This window comes from Anolis carolinensis, chromosome 2 (assembly GCF_035594765.1).
Source record: "Anolis carolinensis isolate JA03-04 chromosome 2, rAnoCar3.1.pri, whole genome shotgun sequence".
Lineage (NCBI taxonomy): Eukaryota > Metazoa > Chordata > Lepidosauria > Squamata > Dactyloidae > Anolis > Anolis carolinensis.
In genome coordinates this window covers 150,952,040-150,969,799 of record NC_085842.1, presented here as the reverse complement: position 1 = coordinate 150,969,799, position 17,760 = coordinate 150,952,040, and the positions used below count along the sequence as shown (strand labels likewise).

General features: G+C 39.6%; 1 protein-coding gene across 5 annotated transcripts in view; it reads left to right on the top strand.

The window, feature by feature from the left end:
• ttyh2 (tweety family member 2) overlaps positions 1-6,216 on the top strand; it is an 88,337-nt gene extending 82,121 nt beyond the window's left edge. For all 5 annotated transcript variants that reach the window (XM_062970842.1, XM_062970843.1, XM_062970841.1 and 2 more), the window contains one exon: positions 2,101-6,216. Coding sequence is in view for 4 of the 5 variants with exons in the window: in XM_062970841.1 (XP_062826911.1) it covers positions 2,101-2,218 (118 nt within the window). In the remaining variant the exon portion in view is untranslated. The remainder of the gene's footprint in view (positions 1-2,100) is intronic.
• The last annotated feature ends 11,544 nt before the right edge of the window (positions 6,217-17,760 follow it).

The window sequence follows — 17,760 nt, the reverse complement described above, 5'->3', positions numbered from 1 at the left end:
CTGCTCAAGACATTTTGCTGCATAAGTAGCAAGTGGTATCCATTCAGCAAATTCAAAGTAGCATATAAATCCCATAAGCAGCTGTCCCTTTCTTAGCAGTAAAAGATGCTGCCTGAAGGGCCCACTGCATTGTGTAGAATGGTACAGTCAGTTCTCCTTGCATTTGCAATCCAGTTGTGAGCCTGTCTTACATTATGGGCAAGATAGCCAAGCCGTGTTTATTTTTAAAGTATGTACTGGTGGTGGTTTCTAGTGCTGGCTATGCAAAGCAGAGTTGCACAAGAGAATAATAAATACAATTTCAGATAATGATGAGTGGTTTGCTTAGGTACTGAACTTGTCATCTCATCACAATACTCATAAGTTTTGTATTTTGACAGCTAGTTTTTTCCTTGGTACCTCACTCTATGCATCCAAGGAAGTACAGTTGACCCTCCACATTTGGGTTTTCACTTTTATGGAATCAATTGTTTGAAGATTTGATTCATATGTTCTCTCTAAGATTCTCAGTGATTCTCAACCTGTGGGTCCCCCGATGTTTTGGCCTTCAATTCCCAGAAATCCTAACAGCTGGTAAACTGGCTGGGAGTTATAGGCTAAAACACCTGGGGGACCCACAAGTTGAGAACCACTTCTCTAGGTCCTCAAGTGTGACTCTGGTCAATTGCCACCACAGAGTTGTGTTGGAAGGCCTAGAGAGAACACTTCTTTTGGCATTTGTAGGTCCTCCAGCATGATTTTTCAGTCAGCTTCCAGTAGAAGTGATTGTGTAGTGTGTACTTTTAGTTTAATGCATATAGATCAGGATAGGCAATGTGCATCCTGATTCCATTGTTGTAGTTCTGCCTCCTAGGGTTACAAATTGTCCCAGTGTCCTCAAGGGAATAAAGATAGCAGTTTTACCATGGAAGAAGTTTGAATAATTTTAGGGCTAAGAGAGTTTTTGTGGTGGTTGCAGTGGACAGGGTGCAGCCTTCCAAAGTCTCCTGGAAAGCTAACATACCCCTCCAGCCTACCACCATTCCCTACCGCTCTTGTAAATGGTAGTGATGCTGGATGAAAGATTTCACCCTTTGAACTACAAAGCAATAGAAATCTGAATCTTAGGATCACTTGACACATCACATAGAGAATTCCCTTACAAGTACATATGGAAGAGAACTTAAATTCAGATATGATGTCCTCTGGTATTTACTTGTAATGCTCATCTTGGAAAGCGAATGCAACCTAGCATATATTTTAAAACTCTGATATTCTACCAACATGTTTGAATTTAATCAGGTACGGGCCAAAGCTCAGAAAGGACACTTTTTTTGCAGAGGGGAATCTGGAAATTGTAGTTCTAAAAGCAACTTGTCTGAAGTGTTCTGCCATGCCCTTGTAGTAACCATTTAGGAAGTTTGCCTAGCTTCACATAAGCCCTTTAAAGAATTCTTTCTGTATGAACCGAGTTGGTGCCACTCTCTGAAGAAAAAGCAACTTGCTCTAATGCTAGTACAACATTGTTAGAGGGGGAGATTAGAGGAATGAATTGTTTTGTTGTATTATTACAATCTGTTTTGAACTGAGTTGGATCACTAAACTGAAAGGCTTGATATAAACCCAAATCAGATTTGTTTTTGAAAAACATATTTACCAAGACAGATTCAAAATGGGTGTTATTTTGTATTTCCAAATGGTCACTTCCAAGATGGGTCCTCCTCCTGCTCCTTTTGATCCACTTGTCTTGCCTCCATCTCTTTTGCTGGATCCTCTGTGTGTGCTTCACTTTTCCCCCAACTAACACCGCTTCTTTTAAAAATGACCTCAAGTTGTATAGTTCTGCCTAGCATTATCGCTTACCTTTTTCTGGCTGCCTTTCTGTTGTCACCTCATTTCACTCCTCACTCCCTCTATGCCAGTGGTCAGGATGCAGCCCTGCTGTTTTCTAGCCACAGGAACTGTAAGCAAATGTTTAAACAAAGTTGCCAAAAAACAAACGAAGGACTTCCTCAGTGGCACTTTAGAGGGTCATTCTTCAATCTTTACTAGTTAGATGTCAAAGTTGGGTTTTTGAACCATCATGTCTCACTTTCCTTCACTTCTTTCTTCCCTTTGTAGTATTCTCCAAGTATGCGATCAACCTATTTATCGGTTAATGATGATCACAGGCGACAGTACGGCACCGAGATTCAAGCCTAAATCCCACCTTGTAAAGAACGGCACACAAACTTTGTAGCAGAACCCAATACCAACCGAAGGCATGTGGAGTGCAGAGAGTAGGATTGCCTCCCTGCTGAAGTGGCAGAGAAGGGTGTTCGTCAGAGGACTGAGCCAAAGGAGACCTTCACTGGCCCACCTGATAGTCTTCCAGGGATTATCCTTTCTGTTCGACTGGCAGCTGTTTTCACACTCAGTGTTTATAGTCTTCCTCTCTTGTATACGTACGATGGTGCCCAGTACATCCATCCCCAGACCGAATGCCTCTGAAGTCTTCTCTGTGACCTGTCGTCTCTTCCTGCTCCCTTCTTGACACCAGTGCATTGTCCTTCCTGGCCTTTTTTTAGCAAGGCGGGGTGAGGAATTAGGATTTGGACTGTCACACGTATGTGCATAGCTTATCCACTTCTATTTTCTTCCGCACTGACTTTGGGGCCCTTTTGTCCATCATTGATGGTGTGGTCCAGGCTTCTTTTTAATTATTATTTTGTTAGAGCAAATAATAAAACTGTACAAGTAAATAAAGCACTGACGTGTGGTGTACCTTGACCTAAGGAACGTGGGGTGCTTGCCATGAAAGAAAATGCTCCTCACTTCTGGGTCAAAAATGCAATACCATCCACTACAGTGAATTTCATCTCTCCTCTGGAGAGGCCTCTGCACAAAGCCTATGCCTGGCTTGGCTCTATGCTACATTTTGTTACCATCACTACCACCACCACCACCACCACTATCATCACCTTTTGACAGCACTGGAATGGTGTATATGGTACAAGATCCATACACAGTGTTCACCTTTGTCATCTGTTCCTTTGCTTCTTGAATTGACATGAAAAATCACCAACTCTTGCTATGGTGGCCTCAGGTACTATATGGAACAAGCTGATTTTTTTTTTACAATTTTTTGTTGTTGCATGTATTATTCTTTGTATTTTCCCTCCATTGTTTTTATATCAACTATCCAAAGAACCTAACTTTGTTGTTCTTTTTACATGATTTTTATTACTTTGTTTTTTAAAAAGATGTATGCATATTTTAAAAGTTGACTTCTGTTTTTAGCACTGATTTTTCTAAAAAGAAAAAATGAAAACAAAATTTAAAATTAACCTCTTTAAAATGGTGTCTGTATGTCAAAAGTTGGACACTTTTAACCATTCTTTTCTCCCACACTTTAGGAGAACAAAATTAACAGGAAGGCTGGAACAAATTGGGAGGTCATACAAGACTACTGCCATAGAGCAGGTTTTGTTTCAAATTGTGGGACAGGGACCCACAAATAGATGTAATTGTGCTCCTGGTTGGGTTATGCAATGATGGCTGTTTTTCTTCCGTTGTATAATGTTGTATAATCTCTTTAACAAGCAGGATCATTATGTCACTCTTTACCAAGGATGGGGACCCTGTAACCTTCTAGGTGTCAGTGGCCTCCAAGCTGGTTAGAGCTGATGGGAGCTGGAGGCCAACAGCATCTAGAGTAGTGTTTCCCAAATTCTGGGCTTTTGTGTGTTTTAGAGCTCTGTTCTCAGAATCCCTGATCATTGGCCACTTTTCCACTTGGGACCCCTCTTGGCCTGAGAAATGTTTTAATTACCCTGGGTATATAGATGTATACAATAAGAATAAATCAAACATTTACTGATAACAAATCAGCATTTGCAAAACTTGCTAAACAGGCTGGTATTCTTTTTTATGAAGTATATCTGTAGCATCTGCTGCAGAGTCCATTGTAAAAACTGCATAACAGTTTCACGTAAATGTCTCAAACAGCTACTAAGTGACGTTCAGAAAACTTTTATTATTGCCAATTTTTTCAGGACCACAACATTGAGCTAATGGGATTCCCATTTGAGGTTGAGACCCACAGTTTAAGAAAGAGCAATATAGAGGGCCATGTTCCTCTTCCTGCTCGTTGCCTTGCTTGAATTCCAGTCAAACACACAGGGTTCATACTTAATTAAAATTACAACTTGTTTAATGAAAACCTTTTATTTTTTCCTCATAGTGGATCAGCCCTTTAGGCAGTATAGTGGGGCAGGAATCATAGGCAGATTACCTCCTATTTGTATTCTGACTTGCTATTGCTCCAGAAAGCATCCTGCACTAGAAGGTCAGAGACTGCCATGGCACAGGATGGCAGCAGCAATTGGAGCTGCTTCAGACACACCTCTTGGGATGAGAGGAGAATACAGAAAGATTAGTTTGGAGTCCTGAATTCCTCAGCCATCATGAAATTTTGAGAGTAAAAAGTAATTTTTTATAGTTGTGGAAAGCATTGTAGTTAGTAGTCTGAGGTTACCTTGCTCAGGACTCATAAAGCCAGTCACCAGTGTGACATATGGGCCACAACAGCCTATAACCCATGCATGGGCAAACTTCAGCCCCCAAGTGATTTGGACTTCAACTCCCATAATTCCTTTTTTTTGTGTGTGTCTCTGCTGCTTTTATTGTTTATTTTAAATATTTTTATTTATTTTATCATAATTCAGTAGATGTGTTATACATTGTTTGTTTTACAGCAGACACATAATATTCAATACAATCTACCATACATTAACTTTTGGCATCTACCGTTATTTTTATGCATATACATATTTTCTATCTCTCACCGCCATAATGGGAACTCCCACAGTTTTTAACAGCCGCTCAGCTGGCTGAGATTTCTGGGAGTTGAAGTTCAAAATACTGGAGGGCCGAAGTTTGCCCATGCCAACTATTGCCCCATCTTTGTAGCCCCCCCCCCCCATTTCATTCTCCTTATTTAAAAAACAGCCCATTTAGTCATTTAAAACTCCTCACCCACATTGAACTTGCCAGACAATTTTTTTTCAGTCATATAGCAGTTAAAAATGGCAGTCAGAAGTTATGGCATGTCACTGTTGATTGTCATTTCTGCTAGTATGAAGTTCCAAGAAAGGAATTTGGGGAAATAAGTGGGGACAGCACGTGGGCTGAGGGTAGAGGAGGTGAAAATTTGTCCTTCCCATTGCTCATCCTTGCTCTAGCATCATGACAAAGATATTAACAGCAGACAATAGCACACTTCCTTCAGCAATGAATTCTCCAGTTTTTCATGCTATGTCAAGCCTATAACGTTGGGCTGTTTGTCGCTGGAGCTAGCTCAGTTTTGGGCATCAGTACAAAGAGAACTTGGTTGACCAATGTAGGATTCCCTTTATCCTTTTCTCTGTGAATGTATGTGTATGTGTGAGAGAGAACTGAACATGTGTTATCGAATCATTGTGGATTTCTAGGCAGTGGAAAAAGGTTTTGAAGGAAAGGCATCAAAATATTTCACCCGCAATTTCTCCCCAGTGCTATACTTTTAGGTCTCCAGTTTTTTTTCATAAGCACAGAAATCTTTATATTTTTTAAAAAGGCAGTGAGATTGAATTGCCTAGGCTATTGAATTTTCCCACTGAGTTGTTCAACTTCATATACTTGTAGTTGGAAGAAAAAGCAATATATAAACTCTCATGGGAACACAAAATGAAAGGGCCAACACTATCAAGCACAAACAACCTAGAGAATAATATCCTCAAGCATCAGCACTGTAAATGAAATTTCTTAAGTTGCATCAGGCTGGGATTGTGGCATTTGGAGTGTGCATAATTCAGAATAGTTTCTGTCAATTTCTGCGTAGGGGGGTAACAGTGCTAAAAAAAAAAAACCTGCAGAGGTTCAAAATGGCCCTCCGTAGCATCCAGTGCCACATGGCAGTTTTAATTACTTGACAACAATGACTCACTGTGTCTTTTTATCAAGGTTAACTTGTACATATCATGTATGGCAACATAATTTGTACATTCATCTTAATGTGACTGCAACATAAGGCATGGGGAGGGCAAACTCTAATTTGATGCTTTTAATTGTGTCATTGTAACAATATTGTTTAAAGTGTTTGTTTTTTTTTAAAAAAAAACCCCGCATGTAAACTAACCTCATCTCAGGCTCCTTGGAGCTTTGCCTGATTTGTATGTACTGACTGGGAAACAATAAACACTTGTTCTAAAAAGTTGACCTTCAGTTGCCTGCTTTCAAGAGTCTTATCAATAGAAAGGCATACTAGATCAGTAGTTCTCAACTTGTGGGTCCCCAGATGTTTTGGCCTTCAACTCCCAGAAATCCTAACAGCTGTAAACTGGCTGGTATTTCTGGGAGTTGTAGACCAAAACACATGGGGACCCACAGGTTGAGAACCACTGTGTTAGATATTATTAGACATTTTTCCAGTGTGGTCACCAGATATTTGGCTATGACTCCCAGCATTGCTATAAGCCACTCTCTGGGGCTGATAGGAGTTGAAATCCAAAAAGTAGTAGGCACAAGTGTGAGGAATGGTGGGCCAGCTTAGTGACCATCACGTGGGTTCAAATGCTAAAATGAATTGAGTAACATCGATTTTACATAACACATTCCTTAATGGCATTTTATTGTATTGTTAAAGAAACAAATAACTACACCAAATGCAAGGTACTTGCTTTTCAGACCGAAAAATGAAATGCATATAATCAAAAACTGAATGTTATTAACTTGAAGATATTCATGAACTGATAAATCATACAAAATGCAGAAACCAAGTACTTCTAAAAAGAGATTTGAAAAATAGTGTCCTAAAGAATTATTATTATTGTTGTTGTTATCATTGTTATTATTATTACAGTGTTGTTGTTGTTGTTGTTGTTGTTGTTGTTATAATATACATAAGAATCATAAGCCATCTGTCACTACCCTGTTTCCCCAAAAATAAGAGATCCCCAGAAAATAAGACCTAGTAGAAGTTTTGCTGAATTGCTAAATATAAGGCCTCCCCCGAAAGTAAGACCTAGCAAAGGTTTTGTTTGGAAGCATGCCCACCAAACAGAACACCAGAACATGTAGGATCGGTAAATGTAAGTACCATAGATTGTTGCACATGGAAATAATGGTAGTAACAAGAAATTCTTGATAGGATTTACAGTTTGTCTCGTTATGCTGGTTTGTGATGACAACTACTGTGCAGTATATAATAAATGTTCATTTTTTTTGTTCAACAATAAATATGAATTATTTTCCATGGAAAAATAAGACATCCCCTGAAAATAAGACCTAGAGCATCTTTGGGAGAAAAAATTAATATAAGACACTGTCTTATTTTCGGGGAAACACGGTAGATCGTCCTGATTGTATTTCTCCACCAGATACCTGAACTGGTTCAATTTTCCCATCCAGACTGAATCCCATACAACTGAGTAAGTATAAGATATTATCACTTCTGTATAGGAAACATATTCTTAAATACATGGGCTATTTTAAGAGATTCTATTCAAGGCCATATGGAAGTACAATGAAAACCTGTGGCTGGGGAGATTACATTCTCCAGACAGAATTGCCCAGTACAGATTAAGTTACAAAATTGAAGATATTTAAAGTAGAGTTGTTGGCGATCATTCATATCTTTCTTAATTCTGAGACTTGAGTGCTGCTCTACAACTGGATAATCTCAGCCACATCCATTGGTAGAGAATATAGTTGCAATTGGGTAGGAAGAATTTCTGACTATGTAAAAATGCCCTCCTTTTTCCTGCTCTCAGAGTAACATGCGTGTCTCTCCCACAATTCCAGCTGAAACTTCTATCAAGAGAAAAACCTAAAATTTCGACTTAATTCTACTCTTTGACATGATGAGCTCTAAAGTGCCCCTACTAAACTTCCTCTCCTCCAAGCAAGTGAGATCTCTTCTTAGGACAAGTAGAAGCTCTCTTGGAAATACAATTTATGTGTTACATGTGGATAACATGGAATATTCCTTGGTTGCTCCCAAGCAAGTCGTCTTACAGACTTAGCCTAAATATCTTTGAGAAGTGTTCTAATCACTTGGATAACAAAACCAGCACGGTGTAGTGTTGAACGAGAACTACAGGAGTCAATCTCTGCTTAGCCATGGAAACGTACTGAGTGATCTTGGACAAGCCACAATATCTCAACATATGAGCAAAAGCAGTGGCAGACTTCATTGAGTTTGTTGTGCTGTTACTTGCCATCAAGTCAACTTTGACTTATGGTGGCCTTGTGAATGAAACACCTTCCAAAGCCCAGGTAATAAATAATAATAATAATAATAATAATAATAATAATAATAATAATAATAATAATAAAGGTTTGGATCATTGATGTTGCTATCCCAGGTGACAGTCGCATTGACAAAAAAACAACAGGAAAAACTCAGCCGCTATCAGGACCTCAAGATTGAACTTCAAAGGCTCTGGCAGAAACCAGTGCAGGTGGTCCCGGTGGTGATGGGCACACTGGGTGCCATGCCAAAAGATCTCAGCCGGCATTTGGAAACAATAGACATTGACAAAATTACGATCTGCCAACTGCAAAAGGCCACCCTACTGGGATCTGCGCGCATCATTCGAAAATACATCACACAGTCCTAAATGCTTGGGAAGTGTTTGACTTGTGATTTTGTGATATGAAATCCAGCATATCTCTCTTGTTTGCTGTGTCATACAATAAAATAATAATTTATTTGTTTGACCAGTCATATGACCATTTCAAAGTTCAACATAAATAAAAAGGCAAAAAGGATGGGAAGACAGCAGCTGTCCTTCTGTTTGCCGTCAAAATCTTATTTTCCTGATTCTTCTTTCAGGAAATGTGCTCTTTTCTTGATAGCTTTCAGGATAAAAAGGCTTACTCTGATTATGGTGGATCTTTCTTGTCCTTGCAAGAGGACTGTCAGAAGATCATTTCTATTGGGGGACCTAAAATTAAATAGTAATGGATGTAAATATCTGTGTCGAAATTCAGCATATGCTGGGCAGTCAATCAAAAAATGTTCCATAACTTCCACTATTTGTTCTCTCCAGACACAACATCTCTCATTGCTTGGGATGTTACAGTAGCGACCAGTTTGCATCATAATACCGAGTTGATCAAACCTGGCCCTGGTATATATTCTTCTTAAGGATAACGGAACTGGAATAGTCAAATAGTGTTCTAAATGAATATTCATTTTGTGGGAGGCTAAAAACGTTGTGGCAGAAGACCTACCTATACTTGCTAGATCCAATTGAGCATAGATATCATGAGTGTGTTGCATGAGCACTTGTTTTGCCCTAGGTCCTAGATCATTCAAAAATTGTAAAGGAAGGCCAATTTTAGCCATCTCATTGTTTAAGGCCACTACCCATGATGACTTGTGGGCACGCTGGTCTTGATCCTCTAACTAAAGCCCAGGTTATCAGTGGCCCTACTTGGGTCTTGTATTTGTAGAGCAACAACGACTTTCTTGATTGAATCAATCCATCTATAGTATCATCTCCTTTTCCCACTGCCTTCCACTTTACTAAGCATCTTTTTTTTCAAGGACTCACATTGTCTCATAATATTGCTGTAAGTCATTCCTGATGAAAATGCAAGCCGCAAAAAATAATAGAGAGCAGGCCACAGTGTGGTCTGTTGTTCTTGTAGGTTTCAGTGTTTAGAATACTGTGTATTTGTGGGTTTTTAAAGCATTTTTACATTGTCGCTTACAATTTAATGAAGTTCTCCTGGCACATGTGAAGATGAATAGGCCTTTATAAAATGAATATGATGCTCTATGTTCCCATTGTGGATTTCAAGAATGGGTTTGGGATATTCAAGTAAATAAAAGGGGATATTGAGGGGAAGCTATCAGCAGTATTGTGTACGATTTGCATTACAAACTGTTGGAAAGGTTATGCATTCATGACTGGCTTTTGAAAGCAAAGTCACCTGCAGAAAAAATGAAGAAGGAAGAACTGGCTCTGGTTGAGGATCACCCAGTAGAGAAAACAACAGAAGACAAAGTCCAGTACTGAAGCTCCTATAGGCTGATGAAAAGGCCTTATAGAAACTGCAGACTATTTCCTTTTTCCAATTCTAGCTTTTGTTGGTTAGGCAAGGATGATATGGATTTTGTTCTTTAATCAAACAAATAATTTAGTTGTCGACAGCCTAATACAACATTCCAAATGGCTAGCTTTATGTTTTCTAGTGGATGGGGATAATGAGAGTTGTAATCAGGCATATCAGGACGAATGCAGTCTCAGATGTTGGCACTATATTCAGGGAATAAAGACCCCAGCTGACTGCCCTGTGGTCCTGGCGCTATTCTTTCAGATCCTCAATCACTAACATCCAGACAGACCAGGAAGGTTTCACCTTAAGGAAAGCTCCCTGAAAAATACTTCATTTGTCTTCATAAAGCTATTGTGTGACTAGTGCAGTAGGGTGTTTGAAACTGATATTGGATATATTATTTTTCATTCCTGGTTCTTCAGCAAAAAAAAAATGGACAAATGGTTATTGCAATGATTCAAACTGTTAAAAGACCTTAGAGCTCCAAAGTGCAGCACCTTCAAAGTGAAATAGTGCACATTATGTCCAGATGTGTGGCTGCAATGTATACAATAATTGTATTTTATTTTGATGTGTTTTTATTTTCTAATGACTGTAATTACCTAGGCATAGCCACATGTAAGCCACCCCGAGTCCCCTCAGGGAGATGGAGGCAGGGTATAAAAATAAAATTATTATTGTTATTATTATTATTATTATTATTATTATTATTATTATTATTATTATTATTATTATTATGACACAGCAAACAAGATAGATATGCTGGATTTCATATCACAAAATCACAAGTCGAACACTTCCCAAGTGTCTAGGACTGTGTGATGTATTTTCGGATGGTGCCACCTTGACGTGGTGGGGGGGCTTAACCATTCTGAGGATGCTGAGGGCTGAGCTGGCGGTAGTGTAACCACCGGCAGGTCCAACCAAGCCAGAGAGACCTCAGCGGAGGAATGGAACCAAGAGCACCTAACCCATTAGCATTATGGAGAATCAAACCAAAAGAAGTCTATACTGGCTCGGTCGTCGCCAAGGATAAAAAGGACCGTGGTGGATGCTGCTGATTCTGGACATCCATCGACAAGTGGGCTATGGAATCATCAAAACCCAAATGAACAGTCACAGAAGCGGCAGAAATATACAATGCCAGAAAACCGCACAGTCATGAAATGCTATTATTATTATTATTATTATTATTATTATTATTATTATTATTATTATTATTATTCTCTAGGATGTACAAGAAAGGAAAACGGTTAAGAAAGCATATTTTCTTATCTTTGCCCTGATTGAAGTGAGGATGAGAGGACACCCAAAACTGTAACTATGAAGGAAATACAAAGCCAGTAGAATGCTTTTTCCAATGCACAGCGGGACCTTGGTATCTGCTTGGGTTTGGCCCCAGGCTACTGTGCCAAAACCCAACTTAACATCTGTGGATGGTTAAGTCCCATTGTATACAATACTGTAGCAAAATGGTGTTCCTTAAATAAAATGGCAAACTGAAAGTTTGTCTTTTGGAATTTTGTTTCTGAATATTTTCAAACTGGATAGTTGAATCTATGGATACTGACTTCGTGGATATGGACAGCCAACTGTATATAACTCATCACCTGGTTTGGTCCCCCAAAGAGATCATGTGAATAGTTCAAGTTGGACTGGAAAAGGAATCCCTGAAATATCAATTGCCTGTCTCTTTGATGGCCTTGATAGTGCAATTGGTAGGATCACATGATACAGCTTTTCCTGGACTGGACCACTTCAAACAAGAGAGCTACATGTTTGATTTGATACATAAGAAAAACAGCCCCTTACTCTCAAACACACACTGCTGACCACATTGTATACATTCAAATTGGCCTCGTTCCTAATGGGTGGACATTTGTGCTGCAGGGATTGTATGAATTAAATGTGTGGTCTGCATTGATTTATTTTGCTCTGTTGTTGAATAATACTGGTAGTTCCTTTACCTCACTTGGGAAATGTTAGAGTAGGTGCTTCAACCGTTTCAGAGATCTACTTCACTGCTGGAGCAGAGGGCCATCTTGTGGCAAAAGCCATTTTCCCACTATACTCATAATATACTCATAAGTGACTGTATATAGTAGAGCTTTCCAAGTACCGTACTTCACATTGGTGACACACTTTTTAGATTTGCATCATTTCGTAACACAGTAATTCAATTATACCAACCCCTTATAAGAGATACAGACATATACACAAATTGTTTTTTGCTTATTTCACATAGCCTCGGAGGTTTCTCGTTACGTTTGCACAAGACATCTATGCACTGCAGCCGACACACAAAGGTGCCACAACAATACACAGTTGGAAAGCTCTGAGATACAATAACATCAATAGTAGTGCTGTAGCAATCCATCTGCATTTTTATAGGCTTGTGAGTGTTAGCTTGCAGCTAAGGCAGGAAGCATTACCAATGCTAATTACTGTATATGAAGCTTACAGAGCATTATATGTAAGAGAGTGGAAAAATCAGTCTAAAACCACTAACTAATTTTTCCTCTTTTAACTGCCAGTATAGTCAAGGTGTTAAGTTTTTGAATGTCTGGAGAGCACTGCTTGCCTGAGGAAACAACAGTGAAACCAGGAGTCAAATGATCACTAAGATCAATACCACCATTTTGTCTTTTTCATGTATGGAAATTCTCCTATGGTGCAACAGTGGCGGGGGGGGGGGGGGGGGGGGGGGGGGAGAAGGAAGCATCAGCTTACTTAGTTATTGAATATGTTTCCTCAAAAATGGTCATCAAGTTCTTCTTTTCCCCAGAAATCCACAGAATATTCTTAGGCACAGTTCCTGATTCTTGATAGAGCCTAATTTCAGTGCCTCTTCTCAACCCTGTTTATTTCTTAAAATATTTACCCTCCAGACTCGATCATGGGATCTCAGGGCACAAGTAAAGCCGATTTAAACAGATTAAATTGATTTAGTATTTAAACAGAAAAAATAATATAAGCCAATTAAAGCATTATTTAAGAAATGTTCAAGTTTAAACAGCATGAAAGTTGAAAACCAGATCAATGTACGTTTTGGATGTAAACACTTATGCCCAAAGGCCATTTTAATAAAGCTTGGCATGGGAATGAAGGAAGATGTTGACACCAGATAGGACTCCAAATATGAGGATACCACAACAGAGAATGCTTTGTCACATCCTTCCACGCGTTAACAGTGTTGTTATTGAAAATGGGACACCAAAATTATGAATTACCGTCCATGGCTCCATGGAGATATACAGCAAGCCTGTGCCGACTTTTCCTTTTGCATAAATTTCCCCTGAAATATTGCCTCACAGCACGCTGGACCTCAGGAAACAACCTGATTATTATCATAAACCTCTCACATTACACACAAAGGGCACAAAAAAGCCTCTGGGTCTTTTCCTCTTTTTCCTGATACGATCTGGTTTAGTCCTGGTAACTTTTCCTTCTCTCTTTCACTAATTCGACACTCCCAGGAGTAAATGTACAGCTTGAACCAGGAAGCATAGATCAGCACCAGAATTATGCAATTCTACATCAAAGCACCAGTCATCCTAAAAAATACTGGAAGTGCCAATTTCAACTGTGCTCATCTGGCCTCCTGGAAACTTGACATGCCAGGCCCTGAACCCTTAGTTTAAGTGAATCTGGAATTACACAACTGTATCACCCTTGTATCCTCAGGGCAGGGCTGTAGCCAGAAAAAAAATTTCAGGGGGGGGGGGTTGAACCCCTGACCCACCTGCCCCCCCGGGTTCAGACCTATCAATATCTGCTTGAGATAGTGCCTGGAGGGACTCTTAATGTTTTACGTCTCATAGACTTAGCATGGGGGTTTGGTTAACCAGTTAAAATTCATGAGTAAACCAGGGTTTTTTTTTTTAACCTGAAATTTTTTTTTGGGGGGGGGGGGGGTTGAACCCCTAAAAAAACCCCTCGCTACAGGCCTGCCTCAGGGGATATGTTCATAGCAATTCCTATTGAAATGAAGGACACCCAGCAAGAATAGCATGGAGGCATGCTGGAGGACCTAGAAATTGCCTAGAGAGAACACATTTTGTAGAATGTAGATAAATGAAACCACAGATATCAGTCCAGTGGGTCATATTGTATTTTTCTCCACACTGGCAAGACAGAGAGGGGAGTCCCAGCAGCAGACCTCAGACCTTTTACTTGCAAAATAAAGCTAATAATGTTTTGTTCGTCTTAAACACAGTGAGAGCATATAGTGCTTAGTTTAAAACTGATCCATTCTGCAGAACATGAAAGCTTACACAACAACTTGTGACCTTAGAGTTGGCTTGATAAAGCTACTATGCAAACACTGATTTTAGCCATTCTTTTTTATAAAAAATAATTTTGATACATTAGGAATGAGAGATTTTTTAAAAAAATAAGATACAATAAAATAAAAAGTAGTTAAAAATATAGAAGAAAAAAGTCACAACCAATCTTTCCTTTCAGCAGCTGAGGCTGTGTCATTCTAGACCAGGGGTCCTCAAACTTTTTAAGCCGAGGGCCGGTCCACAATCCTTCAGACTGTTGAAGGGCCAGATTATCATTAAAAAAAAAATACAAACAAATTCTGATGCACACTGCACGTCTTATTTGTAGTGCAAAAACAACAACAACAACAACAACAACAAGAATAAGAACAATGAAAGAACAATACAATATTTAAAAATAAAAATAATTTTAGCCAACATACAGTAGAGTCTCACTTATCCAACATAAACGGGCCAGCAGAATGTTGGATAAGCGAATATGTTGGATAATAAGGAGGCATTAAGGAAAAGCCTATTAAACATCAAATTAGGTTATGATTTTACAAATAAAGCACCAAAACATCATGTTAGACAACAAATTTGGCAGAAAAAGTAGTTCAATACGCAGTAATGCTATGTAGTAATTACTGTATTCACAAATTTAGCATCAAAATATCACGATACATTGAAAACATTGACTCCAAAAATGCGTTGGATAATCCAGAATGTTGGATAAGCGAGTGTTGGATAAGTGAAACTCTACTATACATTTATCAGGATTTCAATGGGAAGTGTGCTTCTGCTTCTGGCCAATGAGATAGTCAAGTTAATTAGGGTTGTTGTTGTTGTTGTTGTGTGCCTTCAAGTCATTTCAGACTTTGGGCGAGCCTAAGTCTAAAATGTATTTATTTATTATTTATTTATTTACTGCATTTATTTACTACATTTGTATCACACCCTTCTCACCCCAAAGGGGACTCAGAGTGGCTTACAAATTATATGTACATACAATATATTATATTATTAGCATAGCACAATATTAGCATTAAATATTACTATATTGAACTATACCACTATACTGTAACATTATTAGTAATATTATATGTAATATAGAATATATAATTAATATTATTATATGGTATTATTATTAGTGTTATATTGTATTACATTGTAATATTATTATCAATATTATATGTATATACAATATATTATATTATAAAACTGAGGGCGGGGGCCAGGTAAATGACCTCGGAGGGCCGCATCCGGCCCCCGGGCCTTAGTTTGGGGACCCCTGTTCTAGACTGTAGAATGAATGCGATTTGACCTCACTTTAACTGCCACAGCTCATGGAAATGTGGGATTTGGAGTTTGGGGAGGCAGAGAAGGCTCAATGCCTTTGTGAAACTACAGCTCCCAGGGTTCCAAGGTTGTGGAAGTGGGGTCAAACCGCATTCATTCCAGTGTGGATGCACCCATATAAGCATCTATTTCTATTTCAATGTGTTGTTGAAGGCTTTCATGGTCAGAATCACTGGGTTGCTGTGAGTTTTCCGGACTGTATGGCCATATTACATAAGCATTCTTTCCTGATGTTTCACCCACATTTATGGCAGCCGTCCTCAGAGATTGTGAGGTCTGTTGGAAACTAGGCAAGTGGGGTTTATATATCTGTGCAATCTTCAGGATGGGAGAAAGAACTGTCTGTTTGAGGAAAGTGTAAATGTTGCAATTGGCCACCTTGAATAGCCTTTCAGCTTCAAGGTCTGACTGCTTCCTGCCTGGGGAATTCTTCATTGGGGGGATGTTAACTGGCCCCGATTGTTTCCTGTCTGGAATTCCCCTGTCGTGTTGCTCTTTATTTACTGACCTGATTTTAGAGTTTTATTTAATACTGGTAGCCAGGTATTATTTATTTTCATGGTTTAATCCTTCCTGCTGAAATTGTCCACCTGCTTGTGGATTTCAGTGGCTTCTCTGTGTAGCCTGACATGGTGGCTGTGAGTGTGCTCCAGCATTTCTATGTTCTCCATTAATATTCTGTGTCCAGGTTGGTTCATCAGGTGCTCTGCTATGTCCGATTTCTCTGATTGAGTTAGTCTGCAGTGCCTTTCATGTTTCTTCATTCGTGTTTGGGCATCACTGTGTTTGGTGGTCCCTATGTAGACTTATAATCAAAGAATCATAGAGTTGGAAGAGACCTCGTGGGCCATCCAGTCCAACCCCATTCTGCTAAGAAGCAGGAAAATCACATTCAAAGCACCCCGGATAGATGGCCATCCAGCCTCTGCTTAAAAGCCTCCAAAGAAGGAGCCTCCACCACATCTGCTTGTCTACATCTGCATGTTATAGGGTAATAACAATAATACTTTATTTTTATACCCCGCCTCCATCTCCCCGAAGGGACTCGGGGTGGCTTACATGGGGCCAAGACCGGATAAAACAGCAAACCAAAATAAAATATGTTGTTGAAGGCTTTCATGGCCAGGAACACAGGGTTGTTGTATGTTTTCCAGGCTGTATGGCCATGTTCTAAAAGTATTGTCTCCTGACGTTTCGCCCACATCTATGGCAGGCATCCTCAGAGGTTGTGAGGTATGGAGAAACTAAGCAAGGGTCCAGAGTGAGAGAAGAACTCTTTGTCAGTTGGAGGTCAGTGTGAATGTTGTAGTTAATCACCTTAATTAGCATTGAATGGCTTCATCTCCTGGCTTCTTCCTGCCTGGGGGCATCCTTTGGGGGCATCACTGGACTTTCCACAGATATATATAAACCTTCCTTGCTTGGTTTCGCCATACCTCACAACCTCTGAGGATGCCTGCCATAGATGTGGGCGAAACGTCAGGAGAGAATACTTCTAGAACATGGCCATACAGCCCGGAAAACATACAACAACCCCGAAATAAAATAACATCAAGAAATACAAACACAGGCATTAAAATTTAACACTCTGAACATACTAAAAGTACACAATGATAAAAACATGGATTTGGCACCCAAGTAGAGGAGGTAAAACGGTAGACTCCTTCAGAGGTGAGAGGATCCCTCTTGTCTTTTGCTGAAGGGGGCATTTCTATTTCTCGTTCCAAAGGGACTGTAGCATTCAAAGACAGACGCATGCGAGTCTATCACAGCATAAGAAGGAGGATCGGGGTTCGGATCCCCTTTGAGCCATGTCCTGGGGCGAGTCACACTCTCTCAGCCTCAGGGGAAACCTCTCCTGGACAAAGCTTGCTAAGAAAACCCAGTGACAGGTTCTATTCGAATGACCACACGTCAAACACAAAAACATTATTTGAGCTGTAGAATGGACAGTAGGAAGGAACAATTGGACGGGGTGCAGGGGGTAGTCCAGCTGGTCTTTCTTCCATCATGGTCTATTCCCCGCCCGTGCCCCCTTTCTCCGCGCCCCCTTGGTTTTCAGATGGTTTCG